Raw genomic sequence first — 19,638 nt, forward strand, 5'->3', positions numbered from 1 at the left:
ACGTACCTACTACGTACGAACTAACTACTTTACTTACTAAGTAAATAATTAATACTACTACGTCGTACTTACTACACACACACACACACACACAATATATATATATATATATATATATATATATATATATACATACCCTTTTAAATATACAAATGATACTTAATTCTAATGTTAATGTCTAGTATGCAGATCTTCGGTCAGCTTCATCGGGTTTTAGATCCAGATGAACCTGGGAGGGTCAGATGCAAACTTGACCTTTTCCTCCCTCAGCACTGGTGTGATGGATGCACTGTTAGAATGTTAAACGCGCATAAACGAGGGCGTTGAATACACAAAATTTTATAATATGATATTCACTACCCTTATCAGAACCATGTCCTTTTATGTACAACGTTTATCATTCCCATTGAGATACACTTGCTTTAAGAGTCCATATATACCAATGTTTCATTTGGTAGTTTATACTAAATGTATTTACATAAATACCTTTTATATTTTATAAACCACAAAATAATATATTATGTAAGTCTAGCAATACGTGGCTTATTACTAACCCTATGGTACATGTTAATAGGTGAGAGGTCCATCATGTATGATATTGCGTACCATTTCATTTTTGTGTAAGTTTTTCATAAAATATTCTTATGATCTGCTTAGAAGTCCGTCGTGAAGCGGTTGGATGTTTGCATATTTGTGTAGAAATTGTGAATTTGTTTTTCTACGGTCTTTGTATGCACTTATTAGAATTGCATTTTGCAGTTTCTGGAGTTTACTTTTATTTTCATGGGAGCTACATTGATCCATGCTGGGCTAGAATATTCTATAACTGGTCTTAGGGACTGTTTGTATGTTATATGGTGTTGCGCCTGTATTATTCCCCGACAGACTTCTAACTTGATTTACTCTTCGCCAGATGTTATTAGAAATTTCATTTCCATGTTTTTGCCAAGTTAATTTAGTATCATATGATAGACCGAGAAATTTTGCTGAAGTAGCTGTCTAGAGGAGTGTTCGTTGAAGATATAATTTTGGGGTAATTTTCAGTAGTCTCTTTTGTTGAACAAGTACAAGAATTTATGTTTTTGGTATGCAGAGAATGCAAATATTGCTTTTGTTTAAGTTCCCGCTCTTTTCTGATTCACACCATTCAATTTCCGGTTTATACTAGGGTTAGAATAAGCGCTTAAGTCTTAATTTTTAAAATACCTCTTACTTTTTGATGTAGAATACAGTTTTCTGTAAAAGAAAAGTTCAAGATTAATATTAAATTTAATGAATTAAATGTACCAAATTCAGACAATAGAAATTTTGACCACATCTCTACTGTGAAATGGGCTGCTTTGAACAAGAAGCGACGCAACTGCTGTACCATTTCTGTCAAATTTCTCAACTCGACTTCTACACCTCCTCACTTCCGATCCACTTCCCTTGTCTTACAACAATTTTCTTGGATAACGCTACTGAAGATCTTTGCAGGGATTTTGCTCATTTTTAGTAAATTTGTGCTTATTTTCCGCGTTTTCAAGTGGAAAAAGATGGAGAGCGTCTCCTTAAAATAACCTGAAAAGCTTTTAAGATAAGACATTTAAAGTGCATTACAAGAGATTCAAAACAAGTAAGCCGGGACTGTGGGCTTTCACCAAGGACAGAGCTGGGTATGCAGCTTTGGTCTCAAAAAGTTAGTCTTATTGCACATCTACTTAATGTATAGTTAAGTTTTCTTCAGGAGTAAACCTAATGCATTCCTGTAGTTACATCTAAAATTTCCTACACCTAGAAAGGTTACCAGACCTACCTTTCTTGTTGGCAGTGTATGGACTTGGATGATATGACGTCAGATATTTTAATTAAAGTAATTTGCAGTTGAGTCTAGAATTAATTATTTTAAAATGTTTTTCATCCTATTTTGGCTAAAAAAAAATCTAAGCGATTGTTTTAAGGCCCGAGTTAAGATTTAAGGTAAAGATAAACTCCCAAATTATGCCTCAACTTAAAGGTTGCATAATGCAGCTAAGATGTTTTCCATGAATCAAGTTAAGAGTTCGTTTAATCTTCAACCAAAGCCTCAAGATGACAAAAAAAAAGTTTTTTTTTTTCATTATAGACACTTAAATTTTTAAGTTTATTTTTTCGAAGTGCTCGATATACATTTTTGATATTTTTTCCACATTTTTCAGGGGTTGGAAGGCTAAAGTAAAACTTAGTTATTTGATCGTCTACGTTACTTCGATCATTATAGTATTAAACTAAACGTTAATTTTTAACTTTGTGGTTAACCTTATGTTTTTTTTTCTTGTTCTTAATCAGTATTTATATCATAATGTCAATGTGACTCGTAGGTTTGATATTAGGAACGAACTTACGCGACTTTTTCGGTTATGTACTTTCTGAAATTGTATTGATTTCCAACCATTTGAATTGTTATTTCCTTACATTCATAATTTAAATCTGCAGTTACTACGAGTAATTGTTATGAACAAAAGGTCACATTACTACTAGGAATAATGTTGAGGATGAAAAAAGTTACACGTAATTACTAAAAATACTATCCAGGAACAAAAAGTTACACATTATCGCTACGTTAAATGTGTTTGATGCTCGTATTGTCTATTAATAAGAACTTGTATGAGTGAAACGGAAGAAGTGTATACTTTCATGTCAGCAACAACATATCATCTGCTTTATCCAGTGCCGACGAGGCCTTTCGCAAAATACCAAGGCTCTTCTGCCTGTCTGGGATACGATATTTATAGTAATGGTGGAACATTACTTACATTAGTAAATCGCTTTACGGTATGAACTGGATTAAGTTTGTGAGGTGTGATTTTTTTTTTTAGGAATTTTATTTATGTCGCAACAAATCAGAATTATGATAAGGGTTTTTTAATACTTATTATTTATTTTTTAAAACATGATTTCCTGGCTCACAACTTAAACACCATAAAATATTAGACATCCGCAACCTAGGATTTGAACTGTTTTTCTTGCATGAATTTAAATAAACTTCTTTCTTCACATTTCAGGGTTTTGGAAGTGGCGACTTCTTCGGACGTGGAGACATAGATATTGATGAATTCGAAGACGTAAGTTTCTAGATATTTACAACGTGATGTGTAACTTAGTCCCGGCACGCCAAAATTACTTGCTTAAGAGAATATTAGTTTAATTAAACTTCCCATCATTACAAGCATAAAATAAATAATAAAAGTTATTTTAAAATGAGTTAATATAACAGTAAACGTGCATAAACATCATACCTTTACTTTTAGGTTAGGCTAAGGTATTCCGAAGTAAAACTAAAATCCACGAATATGTAGTATGATAAAGCTCGTCATCTAAACATGTATAAACAAAAATAAAGTACGATAAAAATAAATATTGTACTCGGGTAAGAAAAAGGAGAAAAAAATTCATGTTAAATATTTTGTCCGCAGAATACTGTAGAAGAACGAATTAGTAGTATTGATTTGCTTATTCATCTAATAATAGTAATATGTATTTAATTTTACGTTACCTGTGGTCAAGCCTTATGATTAACTTCCCAGGATTATGAATCATAAGGTTCATGGATCGTGTTCTGTTGCTGCAAAGAACTTGCTCCGAACTTTAGGACCTTAATTGTGCAGCAAAATTGACGGTCAAATCCCACTATCCGGTCAGACATGAATAACGATGAATGCTGTGTGACTAGCCCTTTAGTTTATCGATAATCCTTCGTATAACTTTGCGCAAAAGTTCTTAAACAAACAAGAAACAAGTAGTAACTGAAGTTAGTAAAGGGCAACTCGTACACCACACAATTACACTTTTTTATATGTAAGCATTATCTTGTTTTAATTTTTGTGTTTCTAATCAAACAATGTGTTCAGTCAGATTTTGCTTTGAATAGAAGAAAATTCATGTATAACACTGTTTGTAAGACGATATTTTACTTGAAAAATGAAAACTTAAAAAAAATTGTTACATTTGTGCATCACCAGGTAGCGCTTGAGTTAGAATCGTAAAAATTAAATTTATTCAGTTTCCTGCTATAAGCTTCAGAGATCGTCACTGATAATTAACAAAGTCGTGAACATTCAAGTGATTCGTGCAGTCGTTAAGGGATTGAATAAAACCCGTTTGCATGACCAAAAGATATTCATCTAGACGTTTTGTCGTGCTCGAGATTAATAATGAAGACAGATCACTTTTTATGATACTTCTTTTTATTTACTGATGCTGTGGTATTCCTAGCCTGTACTATATTTTTTTTTCACGATTACCGTTGTACAAAATCTTAGTTATCATGTTATGGTATTATACTTATAACAGTCTTTTATTCTTAAACACTAGAAATTTATGAAATAGCTGTTTTTCCATTTGTATCTGTTAATTTTTTTTAAATAGCTGTTGCCCATCAATAATTCCAAAAACCATCTTTTTTTTCCCTTCTTTTTTAAGGATGTATATACATATATTATTATTAATTTGTAACCACATTTTCCTGTAGATTTTTGATGATGATGAAGATGTATCATTAACTCCTGAAGAGGGAAGTGGATCTGATTATCAAGGTGAGCCGTTAAATCAGACAGCATAACGTAACTAAATAGTAAAGTGCAGCATTGGTTAGATCTAAAATATAAAAAAAAATGGTACTTTAATTAATGAGCTATTCATATAAAAATAATTCAATGAGTCAGATTCTTTTAACATACTGTTTAGTAATGTTGTGCTGATCTGGTTTAACATCTCAATTTGTTTATCAGATGCACTTCAATGTTTAGTAATGTTATGCTAGTCTAGCTTAATGTTGCAACTTGATAGTTAGACGATGATTTATAGGAAATTCAACTTTAAAATGTTTTGCAAGGATTTACGGATCAATAGGGATTACAAAGATTAAATCTCATGTTCTTCTGAGCTTTTTATGTTGCATTTTAAGAGCTACCATATAACATAGGTGTATATATATCAGCTACAGTTTTATTTTGGAACATATTATAAAATTTTACACATTTAAAGCATAAACAGTGAAGACCCAAAAAATTTTAGAATTATTTATGATATTTAATAATCTCAGGATACCACCTGAATGTTGAAGCAGTCCATAAAGAACTGTGATAAGTCTGAAATATATAAAATAGTCATATAGAAAAGTTTGCATTAATTCACGCTATCTGTACCATTATTAACTACAGTTTTTTATAATTTTTTTAAATATCACCCTATTGAAGAAATTCGGGAGTACAAATAACCAATGAGTAGGAAATAGCAGAATTTCAAATTCAATATGCATTTTCTAGATGATTTTTTTTTCATAAATGCATGACTGCTATGTAAATGATTATTGATTAGAGAAGTTTATAAGATTATGTTATGTGTTTTTTTACTTGTATAGCAAAGTGTGTCTTAAAAATGTCTGATTTTTTTTTTCTGCTACTAACTGGATTGGACAATTATGTAAGTGATTTTTATGGGTATTTTAATTTTTTCTTAGTGAAAAACAACAACCATAGAGATTTGTCTTTTAGGAAACATTCAATTAGAATTTTGGTAAAAGACTGAGAGAAAAAAAGTAAATAAAAGCAAGCAATAAAAGTTCAGATTTTAGTTTCCCCAAGATAAACGCAGGAGTTTATTTCTTATGTTGCTAAGTAAAATGCATGATCACAATAATTTTAACCTAATGAATTGAATCTTTATAAGATTTTTTTAATTTTCAGATAGAATATAGTGATATTTAGAATTAAATTGTAACCTATACAATATCTTTCAAAATATGACTTCACATCTTTGCAATAATACAGTCATAGTGTGTGATTTCTGAAAATATATGATGTGTAATTCGTAAAAGGGAAAAAAGAATTACTGAATGTAACAAATGTAAATTAATTGTAATAAACTAATCCTTTTCACAGGAAGAGGGATCTTAAAGATCAACTGATTAATTTTAGTAATAAATAATTTACCATGAGGTAGTAAAATAATGCTACAATGTCCTTAAAAGGTTAACAGTAGTTAATTTTATTCTGATTTATACTCTGTTTGTTTTGTAATATGTATGTAATGAATTCATATGGAAGAATGTTTCTGGTCAGCCAATTCTATTTCCATTTTTGTTATTTTTAACATTTTTCTTAAATGACAACTTATCAAAGAAATTCAGGAGTAAGATGGGCAACAAGTAGAATATAACAGAATTTTAAATTCAGTATTCACTAATTTGTAATTGTAATTATAGGTCCTCCTCCTCTTATTACTCCACCACCTCCAGGACCAGGAGTATTAGGTATTGGAGGTATGTTTTTTATTATTAATGGGAATTATAAATTTTCAAAGTGAATAGTGCATGAGTTTTTTTGCTCTACTTTGCTCCAGAAACCAAAACTGCCGAGTCAAGTGATCTGATATTGTATAGATTAGTGTTTTCTGTTTGTTTGTTTGTTGTTAAGCATAAAGCTACACAATGAATGATCTCTGTTTGGGTTATCGTGGGTAACAAAACCTAATTTTTAGGGTCAGATTTACTTCTGATCTTCCGGGGAGTATAGGTTTGTAAGAAGAACAGGCTGTTCCAGAGTGTTATCAGAGCATCAAATATGTTGATATAATAAGTTTTTTTGGAGAAAAGATCCTCCTTCCTTTAAGAGAAAACTTGCCCTTAGAGAAGGAGGGTATTTTTGTTTTGTGATTTGTCAATTTTTAGATTTTACATCATTTCTTAGTGTCATGAACAAGCTCTTTTATATTTTATTGATAATTTAATGAATGTTGAAAATATGCATTATAAACCATTATTATATATAATTAAAACTTTGTAATATTTTTTTAATTAGGGTTGCTGTATGATTGTCTACTTCATGAAATTTATACATAACATTATACACTAATTAAATTGATACCAATTAAAACTAACATCTTCCTTTTAACAACTCACAATATTTGTGTTTTGTTTTCAACATTTTCACTTGTTTCTTAAGTCACATAATATAAACATTGCACATGCGATTTTTGTAAAGTTAAAAAGTGAATTTAATATCTAATTTTTCATTTTGTTTTTATGTGTTCAAATGTACTTTATGAAGTTGTTACATTTTGAGTTTAGTCACCAGTTGATGCTCAAAATCAAATATATGCTTTTAGCTTAGATATGTAAAGTACTTAGTATTACATGCTGTTTGAATTAGGATAAGACTCCTCATTCTGAAAGGCAGCAACACATTTAACATTGTTCTGATTGTTTATGAAGTCCCAAGAACAACCCAAAACTGTTACATTTTCCATCCAATTAGAGCAAGAGCTATCCTGTCTCTTGTATAATAAACTTCAAGAGAGATTTATTTGAGAAAAATTCTCTTAATGCATTGCTTCATTGGTACAAGAGCAAGTTATATTTAAGAGGAATTTAGTAACACCTTTAGATTTAAACCTTAACATATGCTGTTGTACAACTGTTTTTTTTTGTTTTTGTTTTTTTAAACTGACAAGTTTGTTATAATGAGTAGAACAAGGCTTATTAATAAACAGCACAAAAAAACTGGTAATTAATATATAGGCTTAGTCCTAATTTAAACGTTATTTATTATTGAATTTTTCATCATATAATTTTGCAGAAATAGGGCAACCTGGGCCACAGGGACCACCAGGTCTTCCAGGACCAAAGGGGGAACCAGGAAAAGATGGTCAACCTGGTCAGAAAGTGAGAAATTGTGTTTATTTGATTATACACTTTCCTTTACGTATGATTGAAAAAAAAAATAGGTGTACACATAGTGTGTGAATTTTCTTATTAATTGTAGAGAAAGATTGCACTGTTTTTACAGACAGACCAATAAGTATTGAATTTGAAATTTTTCTCACTTAACTACTCATTGGGATGAAATACCATTATTATTATTAGTGTTAAGTATTGCTGGACCATTGTATAATAATCCTAGTTATTCATAATTAGACTATATGATAGTCCTCATAGATGTTCATATTCATATTAGGATTATTTCTTAGTTTATAAAAGTTGAAGATTTGACATTTAATACACACAAACACATTTTTACAGTAGAATAGTGTCTCCAAGCATGAATTATAGCACTTTTGCATTAAGTAAATAAACTAGAATTTTGTAGTTAGCACTGTGGGTATTTTTTCAAAGATGTCTATAACCTGAGCCAAAAAATAACAATTACTTGGACAAAAATAGTTCAATTTCTTTAATGCTTTATCAAGAACTACTTTTCATAGATGCATGAAACATGGACTTGCAGCTGTTAAAACATAGTACAAATTAAACATGTTTTATTCTATAAAAGAACATATATTGCTCCTACCATAAAAAGTCTTAATGTAATTGTTAAAGCACACAATTTTCCTCTAAAGAACCAAGTTGGATTCTTGTTTAAGTTTATTGTTTGCATGTTTCAGTTTGTATTTAAAAGAGCACTGCATTATTAAAACACTATTAAATGTGTAACAATAAGAACTTCAGTTTTCAGTCATACAAATGGCTTAATGCAGTAGTTCCTATCCATCTATAGTTACTTTCATGAGAAGTGACAGACTGAGTTTTACAGAGCCAATAAGTAATAATAGAAAGGACTAGCAACACGAGTTCCATAAAACCAGCCTTGTAGACACTTTCAGGAGAAGTGAGTGACTGAAGAGTTTTACTAGTAAAAGTGTGCATACTAATGATATTATTTTAGCATAATTATACATTATCAAAATTTATTGAACCTGTTCATGGAGCAATTACAATTGAAAGTTTATTTTCATTCCTTAGGGGGAACCTGGACAGGTGGTCAGCAAGTATCCTTCATTTAAAGTTACAAATGGTTCTAAAGGAGAGAAAGGTGTACGTGGAGATGTTGGATTACCAGGACCACGTGGACCTAAGGGTGATCAGGTATGTCTCCGACTTCAATATTGTAAAGATAGTATTTGGTAATGAAAGTGGCATAACACTTGTCATGCAAGGTTTGTTGTACTAGGTATATGCAACTTGTCATGCAAGGTTTGTTGTACTAGGTATATGCATGGTCCAGGTGGTCCAGGAGGGCCTGGCGGGCCAATCAAGCACTCTCCCTGGAAACATTTAATACTACTTTTGTAAAAATCTAAATGTCATAAACAAGTCTTGTATGACAAGTTGCATATACCTAGTACAACAAACCTTGCATGACAAGTTCTTTCACACACCCAGATGGCAGTGGAATTGGAAGCTGGAGTCCCATAGATCTAGGATCGGGAGAGCAAGACAACTTTGTGAGTTCTTCTAAAAATCAGTATACTTGTGATTTAAAAGCTGTGGGTCAAAATGACCTAGAAGCTCAGTGATGAATGACTTCTAATGTTTTTTACTACAATGCAACATAGTATACTTTAATTAATAACTATATCTGAAAAGTATTTACCATATTATTGTTAAATGAATCTGTGACAACATTGTCATGCGAAAATACTGGCCATGTAATAAAATGTCTGGTAACTTTAATGGTAACTTATTTCATAATATTTTTTTTTCCTTTTCCTTGTCAAATTAAACTTTAATAAATATTTGGTAAATTGATAATAATAATTATATTTATAATGGACTAATAGATTTTGTAAAGAAAAAAAATCATTTTCCTTGTTTGCAGGGATTTGTAAGAAGGATAGAAGGTCCGTCTGGACCTCCAGGACCCCGGGGTCCCCCTGGTCTTCCAGGTGTTTGTACTAACATGTCCTTGAATACTATACCTGGCCCTCCAGGACCTCGTGGTCTTCCTGGCTCCCCTGGTGCAGATGGTCGAGATGGAATTCCAGGGACACCAGTATGTTTATTAAATTTTGATCTAATTACACAATGAAGAATAGAGACAAAGCAGTACCACATATGTAATTTATCAAAGTTTCTGAAGATATGATCTATCATATATGATGTAATTTATCAAAGTTTCTGAAGATATGATCTATCATATATGATGTAATTTATCAAAGTTTCTGAAGATATGATCTATCATATATGATGTAATTTATCAAAGTTTCTGAAGATGTGATCTATCATATATAATGTAATTTATCAAAGTTTCTGAAGATGTGATCTATCATATATGATACAACTTATCAAAGTTTCTAATGATAAGATCTATCATATATGATGTAATTCATCAAAGGTTCTGAAGATACAATCTATCATATATGATGCAACTTATCAAAGTTTCTAATGATAAGATTTAGTTTTGTTAAGCTCTTTCCTTCTAGTTTGCTCACCTTTCAATATATCAGTTAAAAAGGAAATTAAAGATCCACATTACTTTTCCATGTTACTTTCTAGCTGTTGTTTTTAACTGTTAGCAGAGGACTAAGCAATTCTTAAAATGTGAATCTTTCAGTATTTTAACTTGATACCTTCTTTTATTTTATTATATTCTGTATTGCAATTAAGTATAATAAATACTTGTCAATGCACTTGGAGAATGTTTAAGAATTCTTATAATAAAAGGCCCAATGTATTTGATGTGGAATTCATTCCAGTGTACATAATACCATTATAATTAAGATTGCTAGAAAATGTCCATAAATTTCTGTTTGATAACCCTCATATATTATCTGTTAATTAAAATTGTTGAGCAACATATTATTTATAGGTCTTTTTAGCTGCAACATTGAAGCTCATAGAATGGCTCTGAGTTTTAAAGTACAAACTTTTAGCTCATAGCTCCATCATCTCTTGACCAATTTGAGATCTAAATATGGTTTTGTACTCTGGAGGTCAAACCATTTCGATTGATGTATTTGACCACCTCCAAGGTCTCATAGATTAATTTACTCTAATCCTGCCTGACAGAATTTCAATTTGAGGATAGGTTGGTAGAGATCCTGATGAGTAATAAAATTGAATTGGGTATACGTGTACCCCACACTTGGTATTGCTAGCACACAAAATAATTTAAAGTGCTGCAGCTATTGAGGATTCCCTCTTGTTTTTATATTTCTATTCATAATTAGTTAATATCCATTTATTTCTTTTATTTGTTTGAAGTTCTAAGCTTCCTCGTTAGGACTCTTAGAATAATAAAAGTGGAAATTATACACTGAAATAGATTAGGCTCAAATTCTAGTTCCTCATTTTCTTTGAGCAAATTGGTACTCTTTACATTGACAATTGTTCAAAATATCTTTTAAATAGCTATTTTGGTTAATGTGACTTTTACAATTTTCCTGATTTAAGTTTGTTATGCTAGGATTAGAGCTTGCAGTGTCCTGTTGCAATTTTTTGAGTGAAAGAACATTTTGTGTGTAAAACTTGGAATTTGGATACAAGATGTTGATATCTCTACTCACAATAGTGTCTACAACGTATTTTTCTGTCACTAATAACTTTTCTTTGAGTTTCTATTTTTATTTTATTAGAGTATAGTATATCCATATTAAAAACTGTGTTTTTGTCTGAAAAGGGAATGCCTGGTTTTAAAGGAGAGACTGGACCAGCAGGACCAATAGGGATGAAGGGAGATATGGTAGGATGAAATTTGTTGTTTTACTAACAATATGATGGAAGAATATATAAAGTAGGAAAAAAACAACAACAAAGTAATCTCTTTCTCTTTATAATACTTGTTTTTTCAAAAATTGAATGGAAATAATGATTTTGAATTACCCATGGTCAGTGAATAAATTTATGGATAAAAACAAAAAATAAATTTGACTGTTTGTTCATACAGCTTTTTAAATCATTAGATATGTTATTCTTACAAACTTAATGTGTTAATTCAAACCATTAAAAGACTAATTGCCACCAAAACATATTGCTTTCCCTAACCAGCAGTTTTAACAAGCTGTATGCTGTATTATAAAGTACCTAAATTTAAAAAAACAACAACAACAAAAAAAAACTCTAGATACACCAGAAACTGTATACATTTCATGTGTATGTTCAGCAGGCTTTGATTTGACTGTCATAAAATATGTAGTTATTTCTACTTGAAATGTTATTTTAATTTTACCAGATGATAATTAAATGTTTCCACCTTGGAATGCCTGGCTCTCTTCCCAGGTATTCAGTTTATGTTAAGTGAAATGTGCACATAACCAGTAATGAGTGTTTTAAAGTTGCCCTATTGAAGTCAAAACTTGTTTTAATTACAAAGTTTTGTGTATTTTAAATTCATCTGTTATACATGATAAAACATAGCTTTAGATATATAATTATATTAAAGTTTGGGTGTGGACCAATTTTATTCTGTATCCAAGTTCTTAAAAGAGATTCGAACTCTCTGCAAATGATTAATAATATAATTTAGTTCTTCTTGTGTGGGGAAAAAAAAGTTGTATGATATTTTGTAGATGGAGACTATTTTTTTAATATTTTTGTGGGATCTGAGATTTGCCAATATTTTTTAATTCGTTTGTGGGAAATTCTTGTCTATGGTTATACTTGTGATATCACTCGGTATATAGATTTACCACAGAACAAAAGTAAGTCCTGTTAACTGGAGGCTCAAAGAAAATCAAGTTACAGAGTGTTTATATCTATCTTTCCAAACTTTAAGTGAGTTAGTTGTGAAGAAATAGTTGACATGCAAAATATGTGACTACACCAATATTTATTAATATAATCAACATGAGAAACACAAAACAAAACAAGGGCAAGTGTGTATATATTTTAACTAATGCTATATATTTTGACTAATAGGGCGAGCCAGGACCTATTGGATTACCTGGAATACAGGGTAAAAAAGGGGAACCAGGTATGGATGGGATACCTGGATCTTCTGGACCCCGAGGATTTCCTGGACCTCCTGGCCCACCTGGACCACCTTCAAGTCCAAGAGGAAGCATTTTTGATGTAAATTTTTTGAATGTTTTACAAGCTATCTTCACATGTCAAATTTGATAAATTACAGTAGTGTAAATATATTTAAATGAAAGTGTATAATTGTAACTTTCTCGATTTGATTTCAGTAAGAACAATTAAGGTATAACACATAAAGCATTTAACACTGTTCCATATTCTCGTATAGATATTTTGTGCCATGCAATACCCTTAAAAATATATAATTTTTAAGAGTGAAATTGAGATAAAAATTCATTAATTGTAAATTATGAATGCATTTTCTGTGTCTGTGTGTGGTTGATACACAAATTGATCTTTCTCTGTTCTTCTTTCACCAGTTCGATGGATCTTTTTCTTCTGGTATTTATGGAGCATCCGGTGATGGTTTATTGGGATCCTATGCAGAGAAACCTGGGCCCAGAGGTCCACAGGGTCTGCCCGGAGTTAGAGGTCCTTCAGGTCCAAGAGGAGAAAGAGGTTATCCTGGTGAAAAAGGAGAGCCAGGCATCCAAGGAATTCGAGGAGACAAGGTATGTTAGGATTAGTTTCATGATAATGTTTATTTTAGTGACATGAAACTTTAAATACTGCAGTTGGGGTTTTCTCATGTTTTTCTTGTCGTATTTTGGCATTATGAGATTTTAATAACTCTTAATCAAGACACAACTATTTCATTAAGTAAATCTGGGAATATTTCATGAAAATTGTTACACTAAATGATTCACTTATAAATGCTTAAATATTTCTTGTATTAGGGATCTGTTGGGCTACCTGGTGCAAAAGGAGACATGGGACTTCCAGGATTTGACGGAATGCCAGGCCTTAAAGGTTCACTTGGAGAAAAAGGACAAAAGGGAGAAAAGGTGGGATAGATAAACATGAAGTGCAGATTATAAATACTTAAAAGTGATGGTTTCTTCACTTTGTTTATTTATGACAATTTCTAAGCTCATAACTATATTAATGATACTTCTAAAATGTTAAATGAGTCAAAAAAGAAAATGCTCGTAAAAATTATGTGAGGTTCATTATTAGTCTATATAGTGAAACACATTAACTGATGTGAAAGATGCAACACCTGTACTGAGCCAGTAATTCAAAGTAAGGCATGAAAACAAAAGCATGAATTAAAACATTATAGTTTGCTGGAACATCATGTTCTCTGTATTAAAAATAGTTTTTCAAGCCATGCTTTATAATGCTGTTTTTATGCCTTAGTTTTGTATACTATGTACTTCCATATAAAGAATTACACTACTTAAATTCTTAGTTTGTGATGATAATATACCATAACACAATGAATAAGATGTTAAGAAAAATTTTTTATTCTGATTTGTTTTAATCTTTGCTATCCATTAGCTTTACGGAATTCTGCATGTTGAACTTTTATAGTAAAAGAACAATGATAAGGCACAGTATGTTAAGTACTTTAGATTTAAAATTCAAACTTAAGCCTATATTATTAGCATTTTATTTACAGTAAAATAGCATTCCTTTAACTTAGAATTTATAAATGTTAATGAAAAGATTAACCTGAGATTTCTCTTTATTGTCTAAAATTTTTAGGGAGATGCAGGTCCTCCAGGAGATGGTGTTCCTGGACCACCAGGTCCACCAGGATCTAGTTTTTCTGAGGGTGATTTAGAATCGATTATTGGGCCACCAGGTCCAAAGGTTAGTTTTTTAACACTTATGAATGAATGTGATGGGAAATAATTGACATAAAACATGATCTTTGATAGCTCCATTTGTAAAACACTTATTTTGTGTGGGATCTTTGGATATTAGTTACAATTTTGTAATACACAGAATTTCCAATCAGTACGTTAAACTTAACTACTTTTATAACACACAGTGATTCACACACTTTGCTTAAGGTGCCAACTGTTCACTTGACTCAGTTATCTATATCTTCAATCTATCTGTATATCTCTCTATCACTGGCTTTATTTGCCAGGCTTGTATACTAAAAAAGAGGGTGCCTAGCAAACACTCGGACATTCGCGGGTTCATAATTCATGATCCTTCTAGAAACTCCAGCGTCGCGTGACTTCTGCTGTCTTAACAATATTGTATTCTGTATCCATTAAAATGTGGAACTATTACTGATTGTTTTGAATAAGGAAAAATAAAAAAGTGTTAGAAATGCTCACAATTTTTCTATGTTTAATAGCAGAGTTAATCAGACTGATTATTCATAGAGAAATAACTTTTAAATATTTTAAAAGCCACAAAATAAGAACCTTAGCCAGTTGATTCTACTGTTCTACTACCACTGCTGTATTTGTAACATTGATAATCATAACATATTTACTTTGCTCGATCTGCATTACTATCTACTTACAGGCCATTCATTAGTTATTTTGTGGTATGTATAATTGATTTCTATTAGGGATTTGAAAGAATGGTGAACAACATAGTGGGCTTCCCATCAAGCTCTGTAATTTACAAAACTATAATAGGAAGTAAATAGAAAATAATCATTAAGATACTTAATGTTGCCTAAAAAGTAAAAAATGTAATTATATAAGCTGTATTAATGTTTATGATAAAAGAAATAATTTCACATTTCAGATTTTTGGAATTCCCTCTCCAAATAGTAATGTACCACCAAATGCCATACAGTGTATTATACATTCACAGTCTCTTTGGTTTTGTAAAATGTATAGCAATATACACTTTTTAATATCTAACATAAATATATTAGTACAAAAACTGATTTTTAGTAGATTTGATGAAAAAAAAAACCTCAATCAAATATTTTAAATTATTTTATAATAAATATAAAATTATTTACATAAACTTAAAAATAATGACATGAATAAGATTATATAATATATACAATAAAAAAAAATAATTTCTAAAATTTATTGGAGGGGAAGTAATTAGAGTTGCTTATGTAGAAAATTTTGTATCTTACAACTACTTTAGTCCACATACGTATCACCTTCCCTATATAAAACCTGCTAATGTGTGTGAATCTCTTTAGAACCATTGAAAATCCAGATAGTAGCATAGAAGGGTGGAGGATGGGAGCTATACTAATAGTAAAAAGTTGGGATTGGTATAGTAGTACCTTAACATCTTGGTATTTATATCCAAACATCATACTGGGGGCTCGAATGATAACTTCAAGGAGAGTTTTGCTGTCTCCCTAATGGATACATAGTATTTTAATTATTATCTTTCTTACTTTCTTTGAGCAACCACCTTCTGGCTGAAGATAGTGAAAGGTGGTCAAGATTTTTTCAAGTGTATGTTTTTTTTTTTCTGATTCGTTTCTACAAAATTAAATTTAATTATATATTCTTAGGGAGATAAAGGAGACATTGGAGAAACTGGCAAACCTGGACTCCAAGGAGAACCTGGACTTCCTGGACTATTTGGATTAAAGGTAAAACATTTGTTTTAATTCACTAAACTACAGAAATTTAAAATACCTTCAATTTTACATCTGCTTATACTTTCATACTTCTTGCCATACCTCGTACATTTTTTTTTAATGCTAGATATATATGTGATTTTCATAAAACCTTTAGCCATCCTTAGATTTTCTGGGAACAAATTAACTTGGTGGAATCTGTATTTATTAATTACAAATAACCTGGTACAGGAAGGGTTTTAAGTTTAACTTAATAAGAGATCTTGATTAATTCCACACAATATTTGATGTTGGCAATAAAGTTAACTAGAAGAATGCTTTTAAAATGCAGATCTAAAGAAATCATTGAGAAATTCAAGAAATTTATTAGTTCTGTCTGTTCCTAGAACATGTAATGGTCATTGAATTAAAAGGAATGCACAGGAAGGAAATGTAATTTCTCAAAAAATATCTTATGATCTCCAAATAAGTTATTTTATTGCTTTATCAATAATAGCTGTTTGTGCTGAAACATATATTGTTTATTTCAACAGGTGTATACATATATGATATTGTACTTAACTTTATCTTAACCTAAGAGTTGTATGACATACTTAGAGCAGTAGTTACTAATTTATCCAAATAAAGAGTGAAACATTACTGGAAGGCCAACAGATAATAATACTGATTATCTGAAGTTCTCCTTGTACCTGATTTTGTAAATTTTCAATGCTAAATTCATATTTTCCAAAAAATGATAAATGTTTTTAATGTTCATTCAAAGTATCAATGGGTGGGAGTGAAAGTGCACATACCATGACCTTTTACAGAGTACCATTCAGCATGGTGTTATATACAGTTGATGTTAGTTATGAACTATCGATTTTACCCTATATGACTGGTCTGGCAACAGTTCATGGTAGAGGAGAGTAAATACCACATACAATATAAAGAGATACTGAAAAAAACAGTAATATGCATTTTATAGGTTCTAGAGGTTATGCAACTGCAGTATTCAAACTGTATGGTGAATAAAAGTATTTTTATTCTTCAAATAAACACCACCTTACACTCTGACATATCAGTGTCTGAGATAGACTGATATAGTTAATTCACATACATATTTTAAGTACAAATACTTTTATAAAAACACATCTGATTTTTTGTGCACTGCAGGCTTGTACACTAGAAGCTTGCCGTATATACAGTTAAGCATCAACCTTGATGTTTTATTATTTTGTATTTATACAATTCACAGTTTGAAAATATGAGCTTTTTGTTTTTGATTTATAATAATCAAACCAAATACAGTAAAGTAGGGGATAGAGGGACTAGTTGGAACAGTTTTCACTTACAATTTTTGTTTTAAGGAAGAGTGATTCAACTAAGAAACATTTTAAACATTGTTTGTTAGATATATTTGTTAGCTATTACTACTTATTTTAAAATGTTAATCCATATGTAACATCTGGGAAAAAAATGAAGATGTAAAGTAAAGTAAATGTTTCAACCAGCCCCCATAAGTGGGGTTGGTTGAAACATGCTATGAGGTAGGTTGTAACAGCTAGATTCTTATAGACATACAAAGAAAACACTACAAAACAAAGTAATCCTACATCAACTAGGTACTAGCAAGTGATATCTAGGTCATAATTAGGTACTTTTAGGACTCTTCAAACTAGTCTGACTCATCTTCATTTGTATCAGTGTCAGATTCTCAGTTAATGCATAAGTGGGGTTGGTTGAAACATGCTATGAGGTAGGTTGTTACAGCTAGATTATTATAGACATACAAAGAAAACACTACAAAACAAAGTAATCCTACATCAACTATGTACTAACAAGTGATATCTAGGTCATAGTTAGGTACTTTTAGGACTCTTCAAACTAGTCTGACTCATCTTCATTTGTATCAGTGTCAGATTCTCAGTTAATGCACATGTAAGAAAGGTTGTTGTCAGTGCATAATTTATTAGCTCAACCCTTACACACTGTGCATTGCATTCAGGGTTTACTGTTCTTGGGCCTCCACATACTACACAAAACTCTTCTTCTGAAGTTGAACTACTGTCATTATATTTAATAGTAGTCTTTCCTTTTTTTGTGATTGTTGAATGTTTCCATGATCTATCCTTTCACTGAAGGCTTTTCTAACATTTCTTTTTTTATGTGCAACATTTTGCTCTTCATGCAGCATTTTTTTAAATAGACTTAACAAAAAATTATGTTTGACATAATGTGGGGTTGGTTGGAACAGTGTTTCAAACAATCCCACTTCCTGCCATTTTGTAAAAGCTTAAAGTAGCCATATATTTGTCATACCTATTTCAGTAGTTCATGTTTTGTTTGAAATTTTTGTCTCTACATGTTCTAGGGTAAACAACAACTTACCTGCAATTTACCTGAAAATTTATCAACTGCTTAAAAAGTTGTTTCTTGGGCACAAAATCAGACTTGTTGCTCAGATTCTAACAATCACCTCATGGAAAGTATGTCTCTGTAGTTACTACTGCTCTTTGGTGTTGAAACATAAAAAACTTAATTAGATTTTTTTTAAGATGCTCTGTTTCAATCTACCGGGATTACAACCAACACTGCACTCCACTACTTTTAAAATAAATTTCATAAAGGCATTTGAAAATCACCTCTCATCATGAATACTCTCTTAGGGTGAGCCAGGAGAAAGAGGATTTCCTGGAGAATCTGGACCTGTAGGTCCACCTGGAGAACCTGGACCTGTTGGACCTCCTGGACAATCTGGAAAGACTAAAGTAGTGACCGTAGATGGAGTTGTTCAAGTAATTGTAAGTAAAAACAATAATATTGTGCATGACAGAATTCAACCTTATAAATCTTGAAAGCTTGTTGCATGTGTAATTGTCAGTTTAGTGTTAAAAGCTAACATTATTTTGATGCTTATAAAATAATTAATGGGTCTTTGTTATGTTCTTAGTAATCAGATATTTGGATTTGACGAAGTATTGAATATTTATAAAATATATATTATAATAATAATCATCAATTATATGATTTATAGCAAGAAAAAGGTGATCGTGGTCGACGAGGCAGGAGAGGAAAACGAGGCCCTCCTGGACGTCCTGGATTACCTGGAAAACAAGGACCAATAGGAGAAATAGGGTTTCCAGGTTTTCCTGTAAGTCAATTAATCTAAGGAACTAATTGTATATAAACTCTTTTTAAGCATCATAATAGATCAGGTGAAAAGAAGATTGACTAGGAATTACATGTATTACTTCATCAGTGTAACTGAAAACAAAATATTTTTTGCTAAATTTGTAATGTTGTGAAAAAAGTAGTCATTGTGAAAGTGCTGTAATAAAAAATCGTTATATAAAAAACAAACAAAAAAACACACACATGGGAACATGATTTCAGCAGTAACATTTAAAAGCATTTGTTTCTATAATGTAGTGGTTAGTTTGCCCAGACTTTGAACTTTAGGGTTCACACTTCACATTTTGTT

General features: G+C 31.0%; 1 protein-coding gene across 1 annotated transcript in view; it reads left to right on the top strand.

Annotated features, from left to right (window-relative positions):
* Positions 1-19,638, top strand: part of LOC106458532 (collagen alpha-1(XVIII) chain-like) — a 187,963-nt gene that overhangs the window by 147,073 nt on the left and 21,252 nt on the right. Inside the window, exons 7-21 of the mRNA XM_022384773.1 lie at positions 3,024-3,083; positions 4,490-4,553; positions 6,224-6,280; positions 7,596-7,681; positions 8,759-8,881; positions 9,139-9,240; positions 9,615-9,788; positions 11,415-11,477; positions 12,653-12,805; positions 13,132-13,323; positions 13,549-13,656; positions 14,360-14,467; positions 16,107-16,187; positions 18,824-18,958; positions 19,192-19,308. Coding sequence (XP_022240481.1) covers positions 3,024-3,083; positions 4,490-4,553; positions 6,224-6,280; positions 7,596-7,681; positions 8,759-8,881; positions 9,139-9,240; positions 9,615-9,788; positions 11,415-11,477; positions 12,653-12,805; positions 13,132-13,323; positions 13,549-13,656; positions 14,360-14,467; positions 16,107-16,187; positions 18,824-18,958; positions 19,192-19,308 — 1,623 coding nt within the window. The remainder of the gene's footprint in view (positions 1-3,023; positions 3,084-4,489; positions 4,554-6,223; positions 6,281-7,595; positions 7,682-8,758; positions 8,882-9,138; positions 9,241-9,614; positions 9,789-11,414; positions 11,478-12,652; positions 12,806-13,131; positions 13,324-13,548; positions 13,657-14,359; positions 14,468-16,106; positions 16,188-18,823; positions 18,959-19,191; positions 19,309-19,638) is intronic.

Source organism: Limulus polyphemus, unplaced genomic scaffold (genome assembly GCF_000517525.1).
Source record: "Limulus polyphemus unplaced genomic scaffold, Limulus_polyphemus-2.1.2 Scaffold481, whole genome shotgun sequence".
Classification (NCBI taxonomy): domain Eukaryota; kingdom Metazoa; phylum Arthropoda; class Merostomata; order Xiphosura; family Limulidae; genus Limulus; species Limulus polyphemus.